The sequence below is a fragment of the Notamacropus eugenii genome, chromosome 2, assembly GCF_028372415.1.
Source record: "Notamacropus eugenii isolate mMacEug1 chromosome 2, mMacEug1.pri_v2, whole genome shotgun sequence".
Lineage (NCBI taxonomy): Eukaryota > Metazoa > Chordata > Mammalia > Diprotodontia > Macropodidae > Notamacropus > Notamacropus eugenii.
The window spans coordinates 214,799,214-214,815,189 of NC_092873.1; the positions used below are offsets into that span (position 1 = coordinate 214,799,214).

The 15,976-nt window shown below is 37.1% G+C and overlaps 2 protein-coding genes across 7 annotated transcripts in view; one reads left to right on the plus strand and one right to left on the minus strand.

Annotated features, from left to right (window-relative positions):
- Positions 1 to 1,019, plus strand: part of L3MBTL3 (L3MBTL histone methyl-lysine binding protein 3) — a 153,321-nt gene extending 152,302 nt beyond the window's left edge. For all 6 annotated transcript variants that reach the window (XM_072643302.1, XM_072643307.1, XM_072643303.1 and 3 more), the window contains one exon: positions 132 to 1,019. In XM_072643302.1, the coding sequence (XP_072499403.1) occupies positions 132 to 275 (144 nt within the window). In that variant the 3' untranslated portion in view covers positions 276 to 1,019. The remainder of the gene's footprint in view (positions 1 to 131) is intronic.
- Positions 1,020 to 5,977: 4,958 nt separating this feature from the next.
- SAMD3 (sterile alpha motif domain containing 3) overlaps positions 5,978 to 15,976 on the minus strand; it is a 55,017-nt gene continuing 45,018 nt past the window's right edge. Inside the window, exons 7-10 of the mRNA XM_072643308.1 lie at positions 11,734 to 11,934; positions 7,885 to 8,056; positions 7,535 to 7,617; positions 5,978 to 6,465 (exon numbers count right to left, since the gene is read on the minus strand). Of these exons, the coding sequence (XP_072499409.1) occupies positions 6,181 to 6,465; positions 7,535 to 7,617; positions 7,885 to 8,056; positions 11,734 to 11,934 (741 nt within the window). The 3' untranslated portion in view covers positions 5,978 to 6,180. The remainder of the gene's footprint in view (positions 6,466 to 7,534; positions 7,618 to 7,884; positions 8,057 to 11,733; positions 11,935 to 15,976) is intronic.

Consider the following 15,976-nt stretch of genomic DNA (forward strand, 5'->3'; position numbering starts at 1 on the left):
GGATGACTCCTGAGGTGTCCCTTTGAGTCCCTTACCTCTAAAATGTTGTGATTCTGTGACTTCCTTAAAATTTCCTACTTGGAAGTATTAGATTAATTCATGTTGATGGTTTTTTTCTTACATTCTTTTAGCAAATTGATGGAGAAGCATTCCTGCTTATGACTCAAACAGACATTGTTAAAATTATGAGCATTAAGCTGGGACCAGCTCTAAAAATCTTCAACTCTATCCTGATGTTCAAAGCTGCAGAGAAAAATTCGCATAATGAACTTTGAGGACAGCAAAAGCCGCATTTCATCCCTTTTCTGCTTTAAAGCTCATGTCTTATTCAAAGCACAAGGACTGTTGTAGCTGTTAAGTAAGAATTGTTCAAAGTCAAAAATCAGTGCTGCCGGATTATTTATATTCATTGAGAGACGATATACATGAATTATTATGGAAGTGCTTGGGTTTTTATTAAGGTACTGTAATAGATGTCATCCTTTAGTTCTGTTCATTGAGCTAAATTTACCTTTGTAAACCTTTTTGAGGCTTCAGAAAAAAAAAACATTGTTGATTATTTATGGTATAGAAAGATGGGGGGGCAGGGAATTATGAACTTTCTGCATTTTGTAAACATCGTTGAATTATCTTTCACTGTTTCTTTTTCAATATTTGCAGAAACCTTTTTATACAATCAAAATAAAATGAACTTTAAACCCAGTTAGCCAAAATCTGGCTATGAGTTTAGCCAGTTGGGACTGTTATAACTATTGTTAATTTTGTGCCATATTTTGAATTGCAACATTTATGCTGAATATAACTTTGCAAGTCATGAAATTGCCTACTTGCTTGTAATAATTCCTTGGGGCTGAACAGTTGTAAAAATTAATTTTTTAAGTAAATCAGTGTTTTTACTTTTGCACGACTTATGAAATGTTAAGCAAATTGCTTTTTCACCAGCGTCTTTACTGTATTTACCAAAAGACCAGTATATAAAAACTGAAATTGAAAAACGAAATAAAACTTTACCTAATGTATTTGAATGGCATCAGTCTAATGCTCCACTCTAGTACCCCAGGGGTTTGTAGGAGTCAACTGTTATCAAAGAGTAAATGAAGTTCTAGTATGGGGAGAGTTTTTAAAAGGATCTTTAATTTTTTTCATGAGACTTAAGCTCTTCTCTGAGTCATTGATACCGTGGTGCTTAAAGGAGATGAAGGTCCTAGTGCTGAGGAGGGATGTGCTATCCTTTGAAAAAGACCTATATCTCCCTTCTTTCAACAGTCCTCCACACCAAGAGGATTCCTTCAGGGTCAGCTGAGGAAGAGAGAGAGAGAGAGAGAGAGAGAGAGAGAGAGAGAGAGAGAGAGAGAGAGAGAGAGAGAGAGAGAGAGAGAGAGAGACAGAAAGTACTCAAGATTTTGCTAGAAAGGGAAGGTATATGGAAGAAATACTGATTTAGTCATCTATTGGACATGTTCAGGAATCAAGAAGATGAATTTCCAAAGCAGTTATTTGGGGACATATGTAAAATGCCCTTCTTTTTGGAAGGACTGTTTTTTCTACAAAACTCTTTGCCAGGTGTTGACATTGCACTCAATATGTAATGGTACAGAACAGATGCACTTTAAGTGAGAATACTCAACTACCTATAAACTAAGAGCTGGTGTAATGTTTTATTTTATGAGAATGCACTTCGCAGGAAGAGGATGAACAGCTTCATCAGCTTTCCATTGCAGTTTCTTATTCCTTGGAATGAAAAATTGTTCAAAGTACATTTTTGTTTGAGATATGAAGTAGCTTTGTAGCATGCTGTCTTAACTCTGGGGAACTTCTACCTCTCTCCTTAGTTGGTCTCATATCTTCTAGTGTAAAATTTTCTTTGATATCTCCAGCTCTGCTAATATAGTACTTCCTTTGAAGACTTCTGAGGGGGTCTCTTAGCAGCCCTTTTCATCTGCCATAATACAAGGTAAAACAGGGTCAGTGAAATAGCCTGCAGTATCCCATTCATTTCCTTGCATGAATTTGCATTAATGACTTTTTTTTAAACATTTTGTTCAGAATTTGTACATTCAAATTACATTTGTTATGTCTTCTGACATGAAATAAAATCTGAATTGGAGACGCCTTTTCACATTTGTATGCTTTTTAAGGAGTTGTCACAGCAGAAGAGCAGACACATGCTGTGGAGATGGAAGATGGATGGCTGGGTCACAAGTCTAAAATTATTCCCAGTTATCTCTCACACTGCCTATACTTAACTGATATTCTGTTCCTCTCTAATCATAGGCAGTGAAATTTATCCACCTTGGGGCCTTTCTCTCTGGATTAAAGATAGATCAGAAAGATCTTATTCCAAAGTTTCATTTATTCCAACCAGTATTTTGTGTCTCATCTGACTCATCATGGTAGCGCATGCAATTTACGTCCATATATCTCCTTAGCAGTGCTACAGGATTTGGGATGTCTCAAGAAAGGGGAGAAGGGGGAGAGGAGACAGAGAATCTTCACCTCCTTCAGGATCCATCTTAACGTACTTTTTCAGAGAGAAAACATTACCAGGAAGCACCAAGCACCAGAGAGAAACCAGATGAGTCAAACTCATACCTTGCTGTGGCCTTCAGTTGCTGCGTCTTCTCTCATCTCTCTGTTGCCACCTTCGTCTCTTTGGATAGGGAAATTAGGCCCCAGTTCAAAACAATGAAGGGCTTCCTAGAGCCCTGGCCTCATACATGAAGAGTCCCCTGCTCTGGAAGGCTTCATACTGGTTAACAAGGTAAACTGGGGGAAGAGGATTAAGATACAGAAATGTCTTTGGGAAAGAGAAAACAAGGTCAGTGGAAAGAGTTTGCAACACCCCATTCGTTTCATTGCACAGATGTCAGTGTTTTTTTTATTTGTTTTTTGCATGTTCAGAATTTGTATATTCAAATTTCTGGTTATATAGATTTGAGACAGATAAAATCTGGAATAGTAGGGTCCTGATGAGAGTGAAACAAGAGAAAGAGAAGATAGTGTCATGGAAGAACAATAAAAAAGAAAATTAGTCAGGAGCAAAGGATAGCCTATCATGATAATGTATTGCAGATAATTTATATATTCTGTTCTGGAATAACCAAATAATGTAGGAGCTCTTAACTTGGGGGTGGGGATAAGATGGGGTGCCTGGAGGTGGCCCATGAATAGATTCCAGAGGGTCAGTGATCTTGGATGAAAAAGAAGATTGCATCTTCCTTTCAATAAATTGATTTTCTTTATGAACTTATGCATTTTATTTCATCCGTTTAAAAACATCATTCTAAGGAGGGACCTGTAGGATTCACCAGCCTGCTAAAAGGGACTTTGACGCAAGGAAGGTTATTAAGAACTCTTGAACAAAGGGGTGTCTTTTCAACAAGAATTGGTGACTGATACTTTTGTCTGAAATATCTCATGATTTAATTATTAGACAAAGACCATTTTTTAGCAAGAATTGATGATTCTCTTAATTGCTCAAAGCAATTCTATACTTACATTACAAGGATCTGTGATTTTTTTTACTGTGGGCTCTCCCAACACTGATATAGACTACAGCCTTCCTTTGACTTGGTACATGATTTTGGAGAGTTGGTATTGCTGAATAATTCATTAACTTCTAGTGAGAGTTGACTTGTCAACCAGGTGAAAAACCTCTCCAGACTTAGAGTAGTCAATCACTGACCAGATTTGTGCTCTGCTGGTGTAGCCTTTGAAAATTGAAAATTCAAATTGAAAATTTGAAAATTCTGGGTTTAGAAACAGTCCTAATGACACAAATTTATCACTACTTTCCAGTGAAAGAAGTCCTGAATAGCTATTATTTCCCCCAAATTTCATACATCTTACTTCATCTTTTCAACCTAAGAAGTTTTTTTTAGATTAAGTAAAATCTAATTCAAGGGTTCATAATCTAATCTAAAGTGACTAAACTTTAAAAAATATTTTGATAATTATTTCAATATAATTGATTTCTTTTGTATCCTGTGTATCTTATTTTATGCATTTAAGAACATATTTTTAGAAAGGGCCCATGGGTTTCACCAGACTACCGGAGGGGATCTATGATCCAGGAAATGACATTTATGACACATTCACATGTGCAAAGCAGATTTCAAGCCAGTTTTGTATCTTGTTATTTACAAACTAGTAACTAACAATGCCCTTTTTGTAATAAAGAGGAAATACCAGAAGTGGTTTTCCTTGGTGAAATACCATCTTTCAAAACGGTAAAAATATGTTAGTCCTGATATATAACCTCCCACCTCCCTCTCACCCTCAAAAAGTATAATCTCAGAATTTATAAGCAGTAACAAAATGGAGGAAGGGAACCATGATTCTCAACAAATACATTAGGACTATGGACAACATCCAGTTGCAGGTGCAGGATAGCAGATGAGTTTGGGGCATGGGATGGGGGCTAGGCCTAGAAAAAAAATCAAACTAATGGCCAATGTGGAAGTAAGATTGAGAGAGAAGTGTGAAAGTCTGTAAGGTAAGGGACAGACAGCTAAGCTATATGTGGACAAGAGGGTGGGTTGAAACCAGTCAGGCAGGGCAGAGTAAAGGATGTATATCAATATCAGAAGTCCAGTAGAGTGATGGGATACTGGCTTAGGAAAGGGGCACATAAACAGTAGCTATCAATTCCACAAGAACTAAAACGTACCCTAAGATAGAGGAGTTATGCTTCCAGGAAACAGTTCTGAATTCAAATAAAACTATGTGAGCAAGAAGACAACAAGGAGACCTCAATATGATTCAGTTCAACAAACATTTATTAAGCGCCTAATACTTGCATGGCATGGAGATAGTAAGATGAAGAACAGAGTGCTTACCCTCAGGGAGATTACAATCTAGTCATGGGGATATAGTACGTATAATGTAGACATGTAGCTTATACAAGACAATGTGATAATCTTGGTGACAGCAGCACCTCAGGCAAGGATCTCATATGTACTTTCTGTTAAAACAGGAATCAAATTCCAGGGTAAGGACAGGGAAATAAGTTCACCCAGTCACATAGAGTAAAGGAACAGAGAGAAGAGCAAACCTTGGCACAAAAGATATTTATGGTAGAAATATTTTCAGTGGAGAAGACTGTGTTCAAGAAGACAGAGCTGGTCTTGGAACCAGGAACACTTTTAAGTCCTGTCTCTTACACATACTGGCTTTGTGAATCTGAACATTTAATTTCTCAGGGTTCTAGGCTACTCTCTGAGACTATGAGTTACAAAGGAGGTGCTGACTGGCATTGGTAGAGACCCTGGAAGCTTCTGATACTGATGAAATCATGGAACCAGTCCCTACTCCTATCAATGGCCACATGGGGAGGGATACAACATTTAGGTAGTCTACATTCTCTATCGGTATCCTCATGATATTACAAGAAGTTAGAGAAGAATGTAGTGAACCTAAAAGAAGGCATGGACAAACAAGCGTAGAGCAGCATGATTGGGCACATGGGGTAAGAGGTGGAGAGTAGCAATCTGCATCTTGGGGTAGAATACCCACCTCAATTAAGTCACAGTTCCACTGAGTTTCCTTTTATATTTCTAACTTTTAACAAGTTAGCTATATTTCTAACTTCTAACTTTTTAAGCTTGGTTAAAATTCAGCCTGAATATAAGTATTTCTTTGAGATTAGGAAAATGAGGCCCAGATAAGTTAAGTGCTCTCCAAGGTCACACCGATAGTGAGTGGAAAAATCAAAATTCAAACCAAGGTCCTCTACCTCCGAATCCAGCTCTCTTTCCACTTGTGTCATGCTGGAGTGGCCTTGTCATATAGTAAGAGGGAGTGATAAGATGCGACAGTCTAGGTGTAATCCATACTGAAAGGAAAGCTGAAAGGAAGATTTCCAGCACATTGGGTCAGTTCCCTGTGGAAAGATACAGGCAAGAACTGCGCAGAATGAGAAGGCATTAGGTGACTTGCAGTCTGGACACACATCAGTGAGATCTCAGAGTCCTTGAAGTATGGAATATCATAAAAATTACTTTAATCTTTTAAATTGTAATTAAAAAGTGAATGAGGCATCAAACTCAGATACCATGAACACTTCTCTAATATAAATATACATAGTCAACAAGACTCTAGTATCTGCCCCCTACACAACAAATCGATCTCCTTTAAAAATAAGGTTTTACAGGCATTCCTAAGATGGCATTTTGGGGGTTATTAAATGAGTGGCTGATGAAGTTCTTCATTATTTCTCATTTCTCTAATAGAAGGAAAATGTGGGCTACTCACATCAAAGATCAATGTGTCTAAAAAGTTCAGTGTGTGATACAGCCTTCTTGGGTACTGCACACCAAACACATGGAATGCAGCTATGAGAACAGCCAGGGCCATAGTGCAGTCATTCACTTGGGTCAGTTTTTCTTTTTCAAGATACAGAGTAAATTCACAAGCATTGATGTTGAAAGGGTTTTTAACTTTTAAGACTGGTGTTGACACTTGCACCTGGAATAAAAAAAAAGTAAGTGATTATTGCTTATCAATGTATGAAAGTAGTAAGCCAAATTGCAATCTGAACTGGATTATGATAGGAAAGATGGTCAGAATTATCGAATTTGGCATTAAATAAATCCCATGGAATGAGAGGTGGTTTTAATTACTTGTCTCACTTTAAAGCAATGATTCTCAAGCTTTTTGGTTTCCAGAGCCCTTAATTACTTTTTAAACTCTTAAAAATCATTGAGGACCCCAAAGAACTTTAGTTTATGTGGATTATATCTAGCTATCTATTATATCTATGTCTTAGAAATTAAAACTAGTAAAATTTTAAAATATAAATTCATTAAAAATTTAAAAATATGTAACATGTATAATAGCACATATATAATGGAGTGATTCACTATGTTAACACAAACATCGTCTTTTTGAAAAATAACTATTTTCTAAAAACAAAAAATTAATGAGAAGAGTGGCATTGTTTTACATATTTTTCCACATGTCTTTAATGTTGGGCTTAGAAGACAGCTGGATTCTCTTATTTGCTTCTGCATTAAATCTGCTGCAGCATGTTGTTTTGGCTAAAGTATATGAAGAAAATCTAGCCTTCCACAGATTTTTAGTTGGAAAAGTTGGATTTTAATAGACAAATGATGTTATTAAGGATCATGCATCATGCAAGAAAGGGCAGTATTATGTAGTTAATATGGCATTGCAGTTTGAGTTAGAACTGGGTTCAAATCCCACCCCATACACTAGTTGCATGACCATTAATCTCTCTATTCCTCATCTATAAAAAAAGAGAGTTGAATTCCAGGACCTCTAAGGTTTCTTCCAACTCTAAATTAAAGAGCTTTTGAAGCTATTATAATAATGACCTAAACAAGGCTTTAGCTGAGAATCAAATCTAAGAGCCTCTCATTCTGAATGTTCAATTTCCATCTAAGAAACTAATTTTGCAAAATGGAGTGAAATCACGTTTTCTGTCTTCAAAATGACAATAAACAGTCAGTAAATATTCCCCTGAAAATATGCCAGTATTTTAGCATAACTGATGTTTGCTGACACATTCGCATACCTCTTCATTCAGAACAACAAATAGGGTGGGATCATCACCAAAAACATCTGGTAGAAGTAAACATGTGGCTGTCATCTTCATATCTGTCAAAAACAAACATGTTTATAACCCAAATGAAAACAAAATAGACATTCTGCTTTCAAACTTCTGGGGTTTTATTTTCCTAAGCCATTTTTTTTTTTTTGGTGGGAGGAATAGCGCAAAGAGGCAAAACTTCTTTAGGTAAAGTTGTATCTACTCAGTTCCTTCACTGAACTGCATCATAATCCATTTAACCTGATTGGTTATGTTGCACCTGATTGGTACTGTATGTTCTGCCACTAATACTCTCCCAAGCTGTTTTTACTAACATTTCAAGATGTCTTCATCTGTAAACTGCTTCATTCTCTCATGCAGCATAGCTGTGATTGGATTTTCCACCACTGAAAAAGAGGTCAGTATGTTTTCTGAATGGGTCTCCAAAATTTGTCGTGTTTTCTTATAAATGTCAGTTCTGGTGAGTAGTTGGAATTCTCTGAACAGCTGACAAAAGGAGAAGACAAGATGATATTAATAACAAGGAATGTTGGTCTAATATACAAAACTGAGAAGTGAGCTGATTTTTGAATCTTATTAATTTTCATCTATTGGTGTGAAATCTTGGTAGTTTTAAACTTCCACTAAAGTCTTCCTCTATAACTTCATAATATGCAGAGTTCTCAAAAGCTTTCTCTGAAGGCACAAACCCTGGTTGATCTTACCAAGCAGGGGACCTGGTGATAAACTATATGTTGTCTGAGAGTCAGGTTGGTTAAGTGTACTCCTTTTTAGATCCAAGATTCACTGACTTCAGAGGGGCAATGGACCAAAGAATATGTTAGTTTTTCCAAGACCCTAAGTCATAACATGACAGGATATTGTCTTAATGGATAAATTAGCGAAAGGATTGTCTCTGCTCAAACATGGTATCATCCTACTTAGATGACTACCTACTAAATTTCCCATGTTCATTTGGCAACATGTTCATATTGAATCCTACCTTCAATTATAGCCAAATATGTGACAGAATTTCCAATTATTCTCCCAACTCATATGTCAGGAGCCTATTGAGATTAGTAACTATTATAGCCTAGAGAATATTGAATCCACTTCTGGCATCTGGAGACTGAGTTCAACTCAGATAGGGGAAGTGGACCAGTATTAAGATTTCCTGGAGAAGAACATGGACAGAGTTCTTCACTTATTTAATCCAAGAGGTAAATTTCTGAACAGTGTTGATCCTGATCCTTAGCCTCCTAGTTAGAGGTTTCCTGGTTAATTCAATCTTGGAATCTAACTTTTTAGACAGAGTAGGGATTTCATGGGATGTGCAAACCTCACACTGTATGTAACCCTGAGTTCAAGACTTCTGGGAATTGGCTTTCTCTCAAGGTAAGGGAAATGGCAGCAGAACACCTCTGGTAATGAAAAAGATTGAACTTCAGATTAAGAACAAGGGATTAAGAGCATAATATGAGGTGCAAGGGATTTGGACAACCCATTAATATAGTGAGTCACTTGGATAGCATGGGTTCAACAGGAACAGGGCTTGCCTATCTAGGAGTCTGGCCCAAGTGTGTTTACCTTTGAGGACAGTTCATACTCTCAGGGGTAGTACCATAATGTTGGATGTATATTTATAGATCTCTATGGGGTTTAAAAGAGATTCACTGAAATGTTAAAGTGTTGCCCATTTAGCAACCCCAAGTTCAGTTTTCTGCCAATGTGAATCCAAACTATGATTGTCTGAATTGTGGAGGAAAAAAAGTCAGGCCTTTTTAATAGTAAGGAGAATAGAAATGATTTGTTTTTAGTATGTAAGCATTTATTAAGCACTTACTCTGTGCCAGGAAGTGGGGACCCAAGAAAAAGCAAAAACAATGACCTTTATATTTTCTGCCTTATTCATTTTCTGCATTGTCTCTGCGTATGTTTATGTGAGTCCTTTGCATTTCCTCTACTTCAAAGTCAAGTGCAAAGTCATGTCATTATTTCTCTGATGGCGTGGGCTTCTTCGGCAACGAAGGATGAACACACACTTTTTTGGGGGAAGAAAAGAGGCTTCCTTGTATCTACATTTGCATTTGATACTTTGAAAACTTGTACAGGATGTGGATTTCCTTTAACCCACATACATGGAAAATCAGATATGAACTATATTCAGAGGCTTCCCCAGAGTAAACTCTGGATAGGAGCATAACAAACCAAAAAGAAAGGGATCTTAGTTTAATTTCTATGATCTGATCCATTCTTTGTGAACTAGAACTTAATAAACCCACATGTAGTGGCCTGCCTGCCACTATAGCCAGTGTTCTGCAAATATGATTTTTCCTACCCATCTCTAGATGGATAAATCCTCACTCTCATAATCAAACTGTTAGGTTTCTGCTCTATTGACAACTAGGTGGCTCAGAGGATAAAGTGCTGGACACTTTAGTCAAGTTCAAATGTGGCTTCAGATACTAGCTGTCTGAGCAGAAGAGCAAAAGCTGGCTTAATCTTTTAATTATTGTCCCGATGTGAAAAAAATGAAAGCAGAAAGTGAAAGCCAGACAACAGCAATTAAAATTAAATATCTGCTAGAATTTCTCTAACAGCCCATTTTCTTCATTCAAGGACAGTGGAACCATCATATTTGAACTTTAAAATCTCAGGCCCCAATGTGTTTAATGAAGAAGAAGAAATGGAGCTAATGTTTCCAAAGATGAAAAAAGCTTCTGGACCAAAGGAAACCCATATGGTGAAAGTGGATGGGAGGTGGAGGGGAGAGGGAATAGAGAAGCTCCTTCTTGAGATAACAGCGACAGGGAGATACTTGAGGATAGGGAAAACATCATGGATGGAATTACTACTGAAAAAGTGTGATGTTAAAGACAACAAAACTACAAGTCTACTTCCCTATAATTCCAATAAAATTTTTGTAGAAATGTACATGTAACATTGATGAAAGCATAAGAAAGGAAGTCAGCTTCTGTAGCCAGTATTCTACAGCAGATCACATCTTCACATAGCTGAGGAGTATACATGATTATTGGTTTGTTAATAAAAAAAGAAAATTGACTCAGTAGAACAAAATACAATTTTTAAGGCTCTCCTCCATTAAGATATGTGTTAAATTCATGCAAGATTACTTTAGCGATGTAACCGAGAAGAAATGTAGAGACTTTTTCCTGCCCTGTCTTAACAATCAATTGCTCAAGGTTCCTAGACTTTGACAAAAAACAGAGATCTAGAGGGAAACAGCAACAATCACAAAGTTCTTATTAAAACAAGACAAAAAGGTAATGTAATTCTTCCTCTTAGGACATTTTTTTCGTATTTCTTACTTTATTTTTTCCCAATTACATGTAAAAACAATTTTAACATTTTTTAAAAATTTTGAATTCCAACTTCTCTTCCTCCTTTCCTCCCCTCCACCCCTCCATTGAGAAGGCAAGCAATTTGACATAGGTTATACATGTGCAGTCATGTAAAACATATTGCCATGTGAACTATGTCTTAAGATATTTTCAGAAAGTAATGTCAATCTACTCACTGAAAATCTGGGAGGTTTCACCTACCACTACTTAACAATTTTGTCACTCAAATTTATTACAAGATTATCATCACAACACTAATGATTTCCTTTAATATCTCTTACTATTAAAAACACATTAGGAAAGTGAAAATAACATATTTAAAAGACACATCAGCCAATTCTTTAGAAAGATTGTTTGATGTATGCTTGGAATTTTTAATTTATATTTACTCATCATAGATATCTATAACAAATAGTTTCTATTTGTTAGAAATAGGATTCATGATCTAACTAGGAGGTGGTGTAGATGGCTTTTGAGACCTCTTCTACTTCTTGAGTCTCTAAGATAAATTGTCTGTTGACCTCCCCAATTACAGGCGTGGCAATCAGCCACGAAATTGAACAGACAGTAGAATGTGGACTTCAGGCCACAGCTTCCCTGTCATGGTTTTAGACAATCAACAGTGGGCTTTAGAAGTCTAGTGCAGACCATGCTAAGGCATGACCTCTGAAATAGTTCAAGTGAATGACCTGTCTTGTAAATTAGACATCACACGACTGTTTTTGTACAGCAATCCAGTGGCTACAGATAGGAACCAAGAGCGGACAGGGGGCAGCATTATTGAGAATATAATGACAAAGTATTATGAGTGAGAAAATGTACCTGATAAGGACACTTCAAGAAAGGGAACATTTTGAGAATCTCCTTCAAAGGTGTCTGGTTGTTAATCATCTTTCTTCGAATTTCCAACGTCTGGCTCATCCTGTTGTCAATTTCTCCCCAGTTCTTTTCGGCTTTGACATATTCTTGATGGAACCAGTTAATATGTTCATCTACCTCAGAATCTAAATAAACATCTTCTTCCTGAAAAATATTTACAAATCATCTGAGTTTCCAAAGCCAGTTTGAGACTTTAAAAAATAGTATTTACAATCTGTTCCTGAATACACTTAATAATGCAATAATTAGTTAAGCATTACTATTAACAGTTTTACTTTGGCTCTAAAGGTAGGGTGCTAATAAACAGAAATCTATTAGACTGCAACAACCTGGCTAATTAGGCCCCATGACTGTGCTAATCTGTACTGTACAAGCACAAAGAGTTATTGCATCTCCCAAACCACTTAGCTAGCAATAAAACCAGATATTCCCAAAGCCCATGATTTTTCCCTTCTTCATTTAACTATTAGGAAAAAGTGAGAAGACAAAAGAAATAGAGGTGAGAATATAAAAGAGAAGGAAACACTGAACAATGGTTGTTCTCTTTCAAAATAATTCCCAAGTGTGGCTAGGTTCAACTTTATATTGTATACATTCTACATTCAAAATATAATGTACAATAAAAATAAGTGTTGAGAATGATGAATTTAAGGCACGGTGAATAATGCTGGATGTGGAATCAGTAAGAGCTGGGTTTGAATTCTGCCTCAGTTAACCTCCTGGGCCTCAGTTTCCTTATCTAGAAAATGGGGATGATGATATTTATACAATCTACTCAGAGCTATTATCAGAAACAAATATAAATCTCCCATATATCAAGTGTGAGTTGCTATTATTTCACTCGTTTCATCGTTTTGATAGAGTTTGCATAGGAACAGTCCTGGAATGTCAGTATCCTGCTCTTATTCTTTTGTGTTCTGTTCTATGGGCCACTGTACAGATATACAAAATACCTGATTTCATATAGTTGAATAAAAGTATTAGGATGTAAGCTCATTCACTGCAGGCTCACTGCAAGCATCTTCTCTACAGCTCCAGCAAGTAGACAAGATGAGAAGGATGTTATGTAACTTATCTTATCCCCACCTGATTTTGATCTCCTCAGCCAGATCTCTGTACTTTGGAAGCTTTCCAAATAACTGGGAGATAATGAGTATTTGGGATGGCAGCATTTATTAAAAATTAGGTTCTTATGTTTTTATGAGTCAAGTCACAACTAACTGAGCAACAGTCTGGTTTTTGAGAATGGTCCAATTCTTATGCCATTTAAAGGTTTAGTTGTCAAACCATGAAAGACAGTGATCTGATACTAAGCTTTTACAATCTGTATTATTATATCTTCCATAGTCTTTAATGTTTCTTTCGTAACTTAAAATGATTCACCAGATCATGACATCCTAAAAGTAATTCTTCCGTAGCTTCTGTTGGCAGTGCCCTGCCTTGCCATCATCATATACCCCACTATTTCCAGAAACAAAGCTTTGTGTTCAATATTTCTTTGTTGAGATATTGTTGGTTGAATTCATGTGTATGTCACCTACAGAGGTTCCTTTTGATTTCAGTCTTAGATTTCAGCTATTCCATAGGCACAATCCATCCATCCACAGGAAATCCACTTATGGTTACATTGGGTGAATTAATTTACATTATTATTATTCTTTCAGCATTTTGAGATGCTGAAACAAAGAAAGATTCTATTATGTTCATTATAAATTGGAGGAGGGTAGGAGAGGGCAGAATGAGAACATTCCAGTCAGCAAGCAGTTAAACAGAAAAATTAAGTGGAAATCACCTATTCCCTAATGTTGTGTGTAACATGAACTTTTCATGTCAAGTTTTGGATTAGCACTGAGAAGAAAAGAAGTCAAACTTACTAATGAAGTCTTTAGCAGGCTCTTCTGGCTAGCTACAGAAGAGGTTAAAATGTCTATCTGAAAGTGATGGCAAGTTCCTATTGAAAGAATTAAGAAAAATATATTGGTAGATGCTTTGGCAATATAGCTTTTGCTAGGCACACAAGAAAACCCCAGGTATATTGATTGACCTGCCCTATAATCTGTGCAATTCATTCTCTCACTGACACATTAATTAACCCATTCAACAAAGATTTATTATGCACAGAGGAAACTATGCTAAGCACTAAGGATATAAATGTAATGGAAACCAGGTCTTTTCCTCCCAAACTTTGTTCCTCACCCTCCAGTGTTTCTAGGGTTTTTTTGTTTGTTTTTAAGCATGGATTAGCTTTGGGTAATGGCCAGTTTCTAGACACTTGAATGGATGAAGGGAGTCTGGCAAATGATAAGAAGCATGTTTTCTTCAGGTCCCAAGAGATTCAATAGGAGGTGTTGATCACATAGCAGAGCCCCTTTAGGTCAGGGAAGAGGTCATTGGAATTCAGGTGCCCCATCTCAGCTAGGAGCTAGGGCTAGGCAAATTTGATTGAAGCAGAGTTTTCATTGCAAACTTTTTCTGTCTCCTGAATCCCTTTTAATATCTCACAGCAAGGCAATCCTTTCATACCTCCCTAATCAATCCACTATCCTACTCACCACAGTGACTATTTCAAACCTTTTCATGCCTCCTCCATCCTTCCATAGCACCTCTCCTCCCATCATCTGAGTTGAGGACTATGCTTCATATTTCACCAAAACATCAGGATCATTTAGCAAGGGTTCCTTTTTCCCCCTCCTCCTAATATGATATTACTCATAGGTGTTCTCTAATATCACCTTATTCACCTGTCTCACCCAAAGTAGCCATTTTGAAAGAATCAAGCTGAAGTCTTCTCTATGGACTCTTGATTTCATTCCATCCCATGTCCTCTAACAGAGTGCTCCTTCTGTCATCTCCACTCAGATTGTGAGTTTCTCCCTTATGTACTGGCTGCCTCCCTTTCATGCACAAATGTGTCACATCTTCCTTGTCCTTAAAGAAAAAACCAAAACAAAACTCCAATTTGATCCAAACATGCCTGCTATCTATTCATTCATTCATTCCAATTCTTTCCTCTTGTAGCAGTTCTTAAATAGTTCATCCTTTTTTTCTCACTCTTTAAAGTACAATAAATAGTTCCTTTCTGCTCATTCTTCTAAACCTTCTGGAGCTTTGCTTGTGACTGTATCACTCAACAGATGCAACTTTTTCCAGTGTTACCAACAATCTCTTAATTTCCAGATCTAATGGCCTTTTCTTAGTCTCCATCCCTCTTGATCTCTCTGCAACCTCTGACCCTTTTTTTAAAAAAACATTTCCTGCTGTATAGTCTCTCCTCTCTAGGTTTATGTGACACTGTTTCTTTCCTGGTCTGTTCTACATATCTGACTGCTTCTTGTCAGGTTAGGTTTCGATGTTGGGTTACTCTTCAGGGATGGGGAACCTGTGGCCTTGAGGCTATATGTGGCCCTCTAGGTCCTCAAGTGTGGTCCTTGTTTTAGGTCAAGCCCACTACCTGTGGGTGTCTCTTAAAGCTCTGTTGTCCTGGACCCTTTACATCCACTATAGCATCTTGCTCAGTGATCTCTATGCTGATGATTTTTAGATTTCCTTATCCAGATTTAACCTCTCACCTAACCTTCAGTTTCACATCACCTACTGCTATTGGGCATTTTGATTAGATATCCTGTAGATGTCTTAAACTTAACATGTCCAAAAATGCAGTTGTTACCTTCCTATCTTCCCTATGGCAGAGTATCAAACACCTGCAGGACCACATGCAACCCATACCAGATTAAAATGTATTCAGAAAATATTTAACAAAATCAATTAAAATTCAGTAAAACAGATAGTATTGATAGTTGTTTTCCAAACATAGTTAATGTTCTAGGTAACGAGGTGCCCCTAGGGATCCTTATGTACAGTGTAGCAGCCCTGGTTTCTATTTGAGTTTGACACCACTGGCTTAAACTGTGGGTCACAACCCCATATGGGGTTCCCCAAAATTGGGCAAGAGCACGAAGAGTATGATGACAAAAAATTAATTAAAAATCAAACATAATGAATCAGAGGTATCACTAGCAGCACTTGCCTGTGTTGCACTGTGAAACTTCATTGAAGCCTTGGCTCTGAACACAGAGCATGCACACTTTGCACTGTGCATGCCCTCAGGCCAATCAACACCACTGAATAGCTGCTGAAATTCGAAAAGCAGTCCCATGTGGAAAAAGTTTAAGAAGCCCTTGTATAG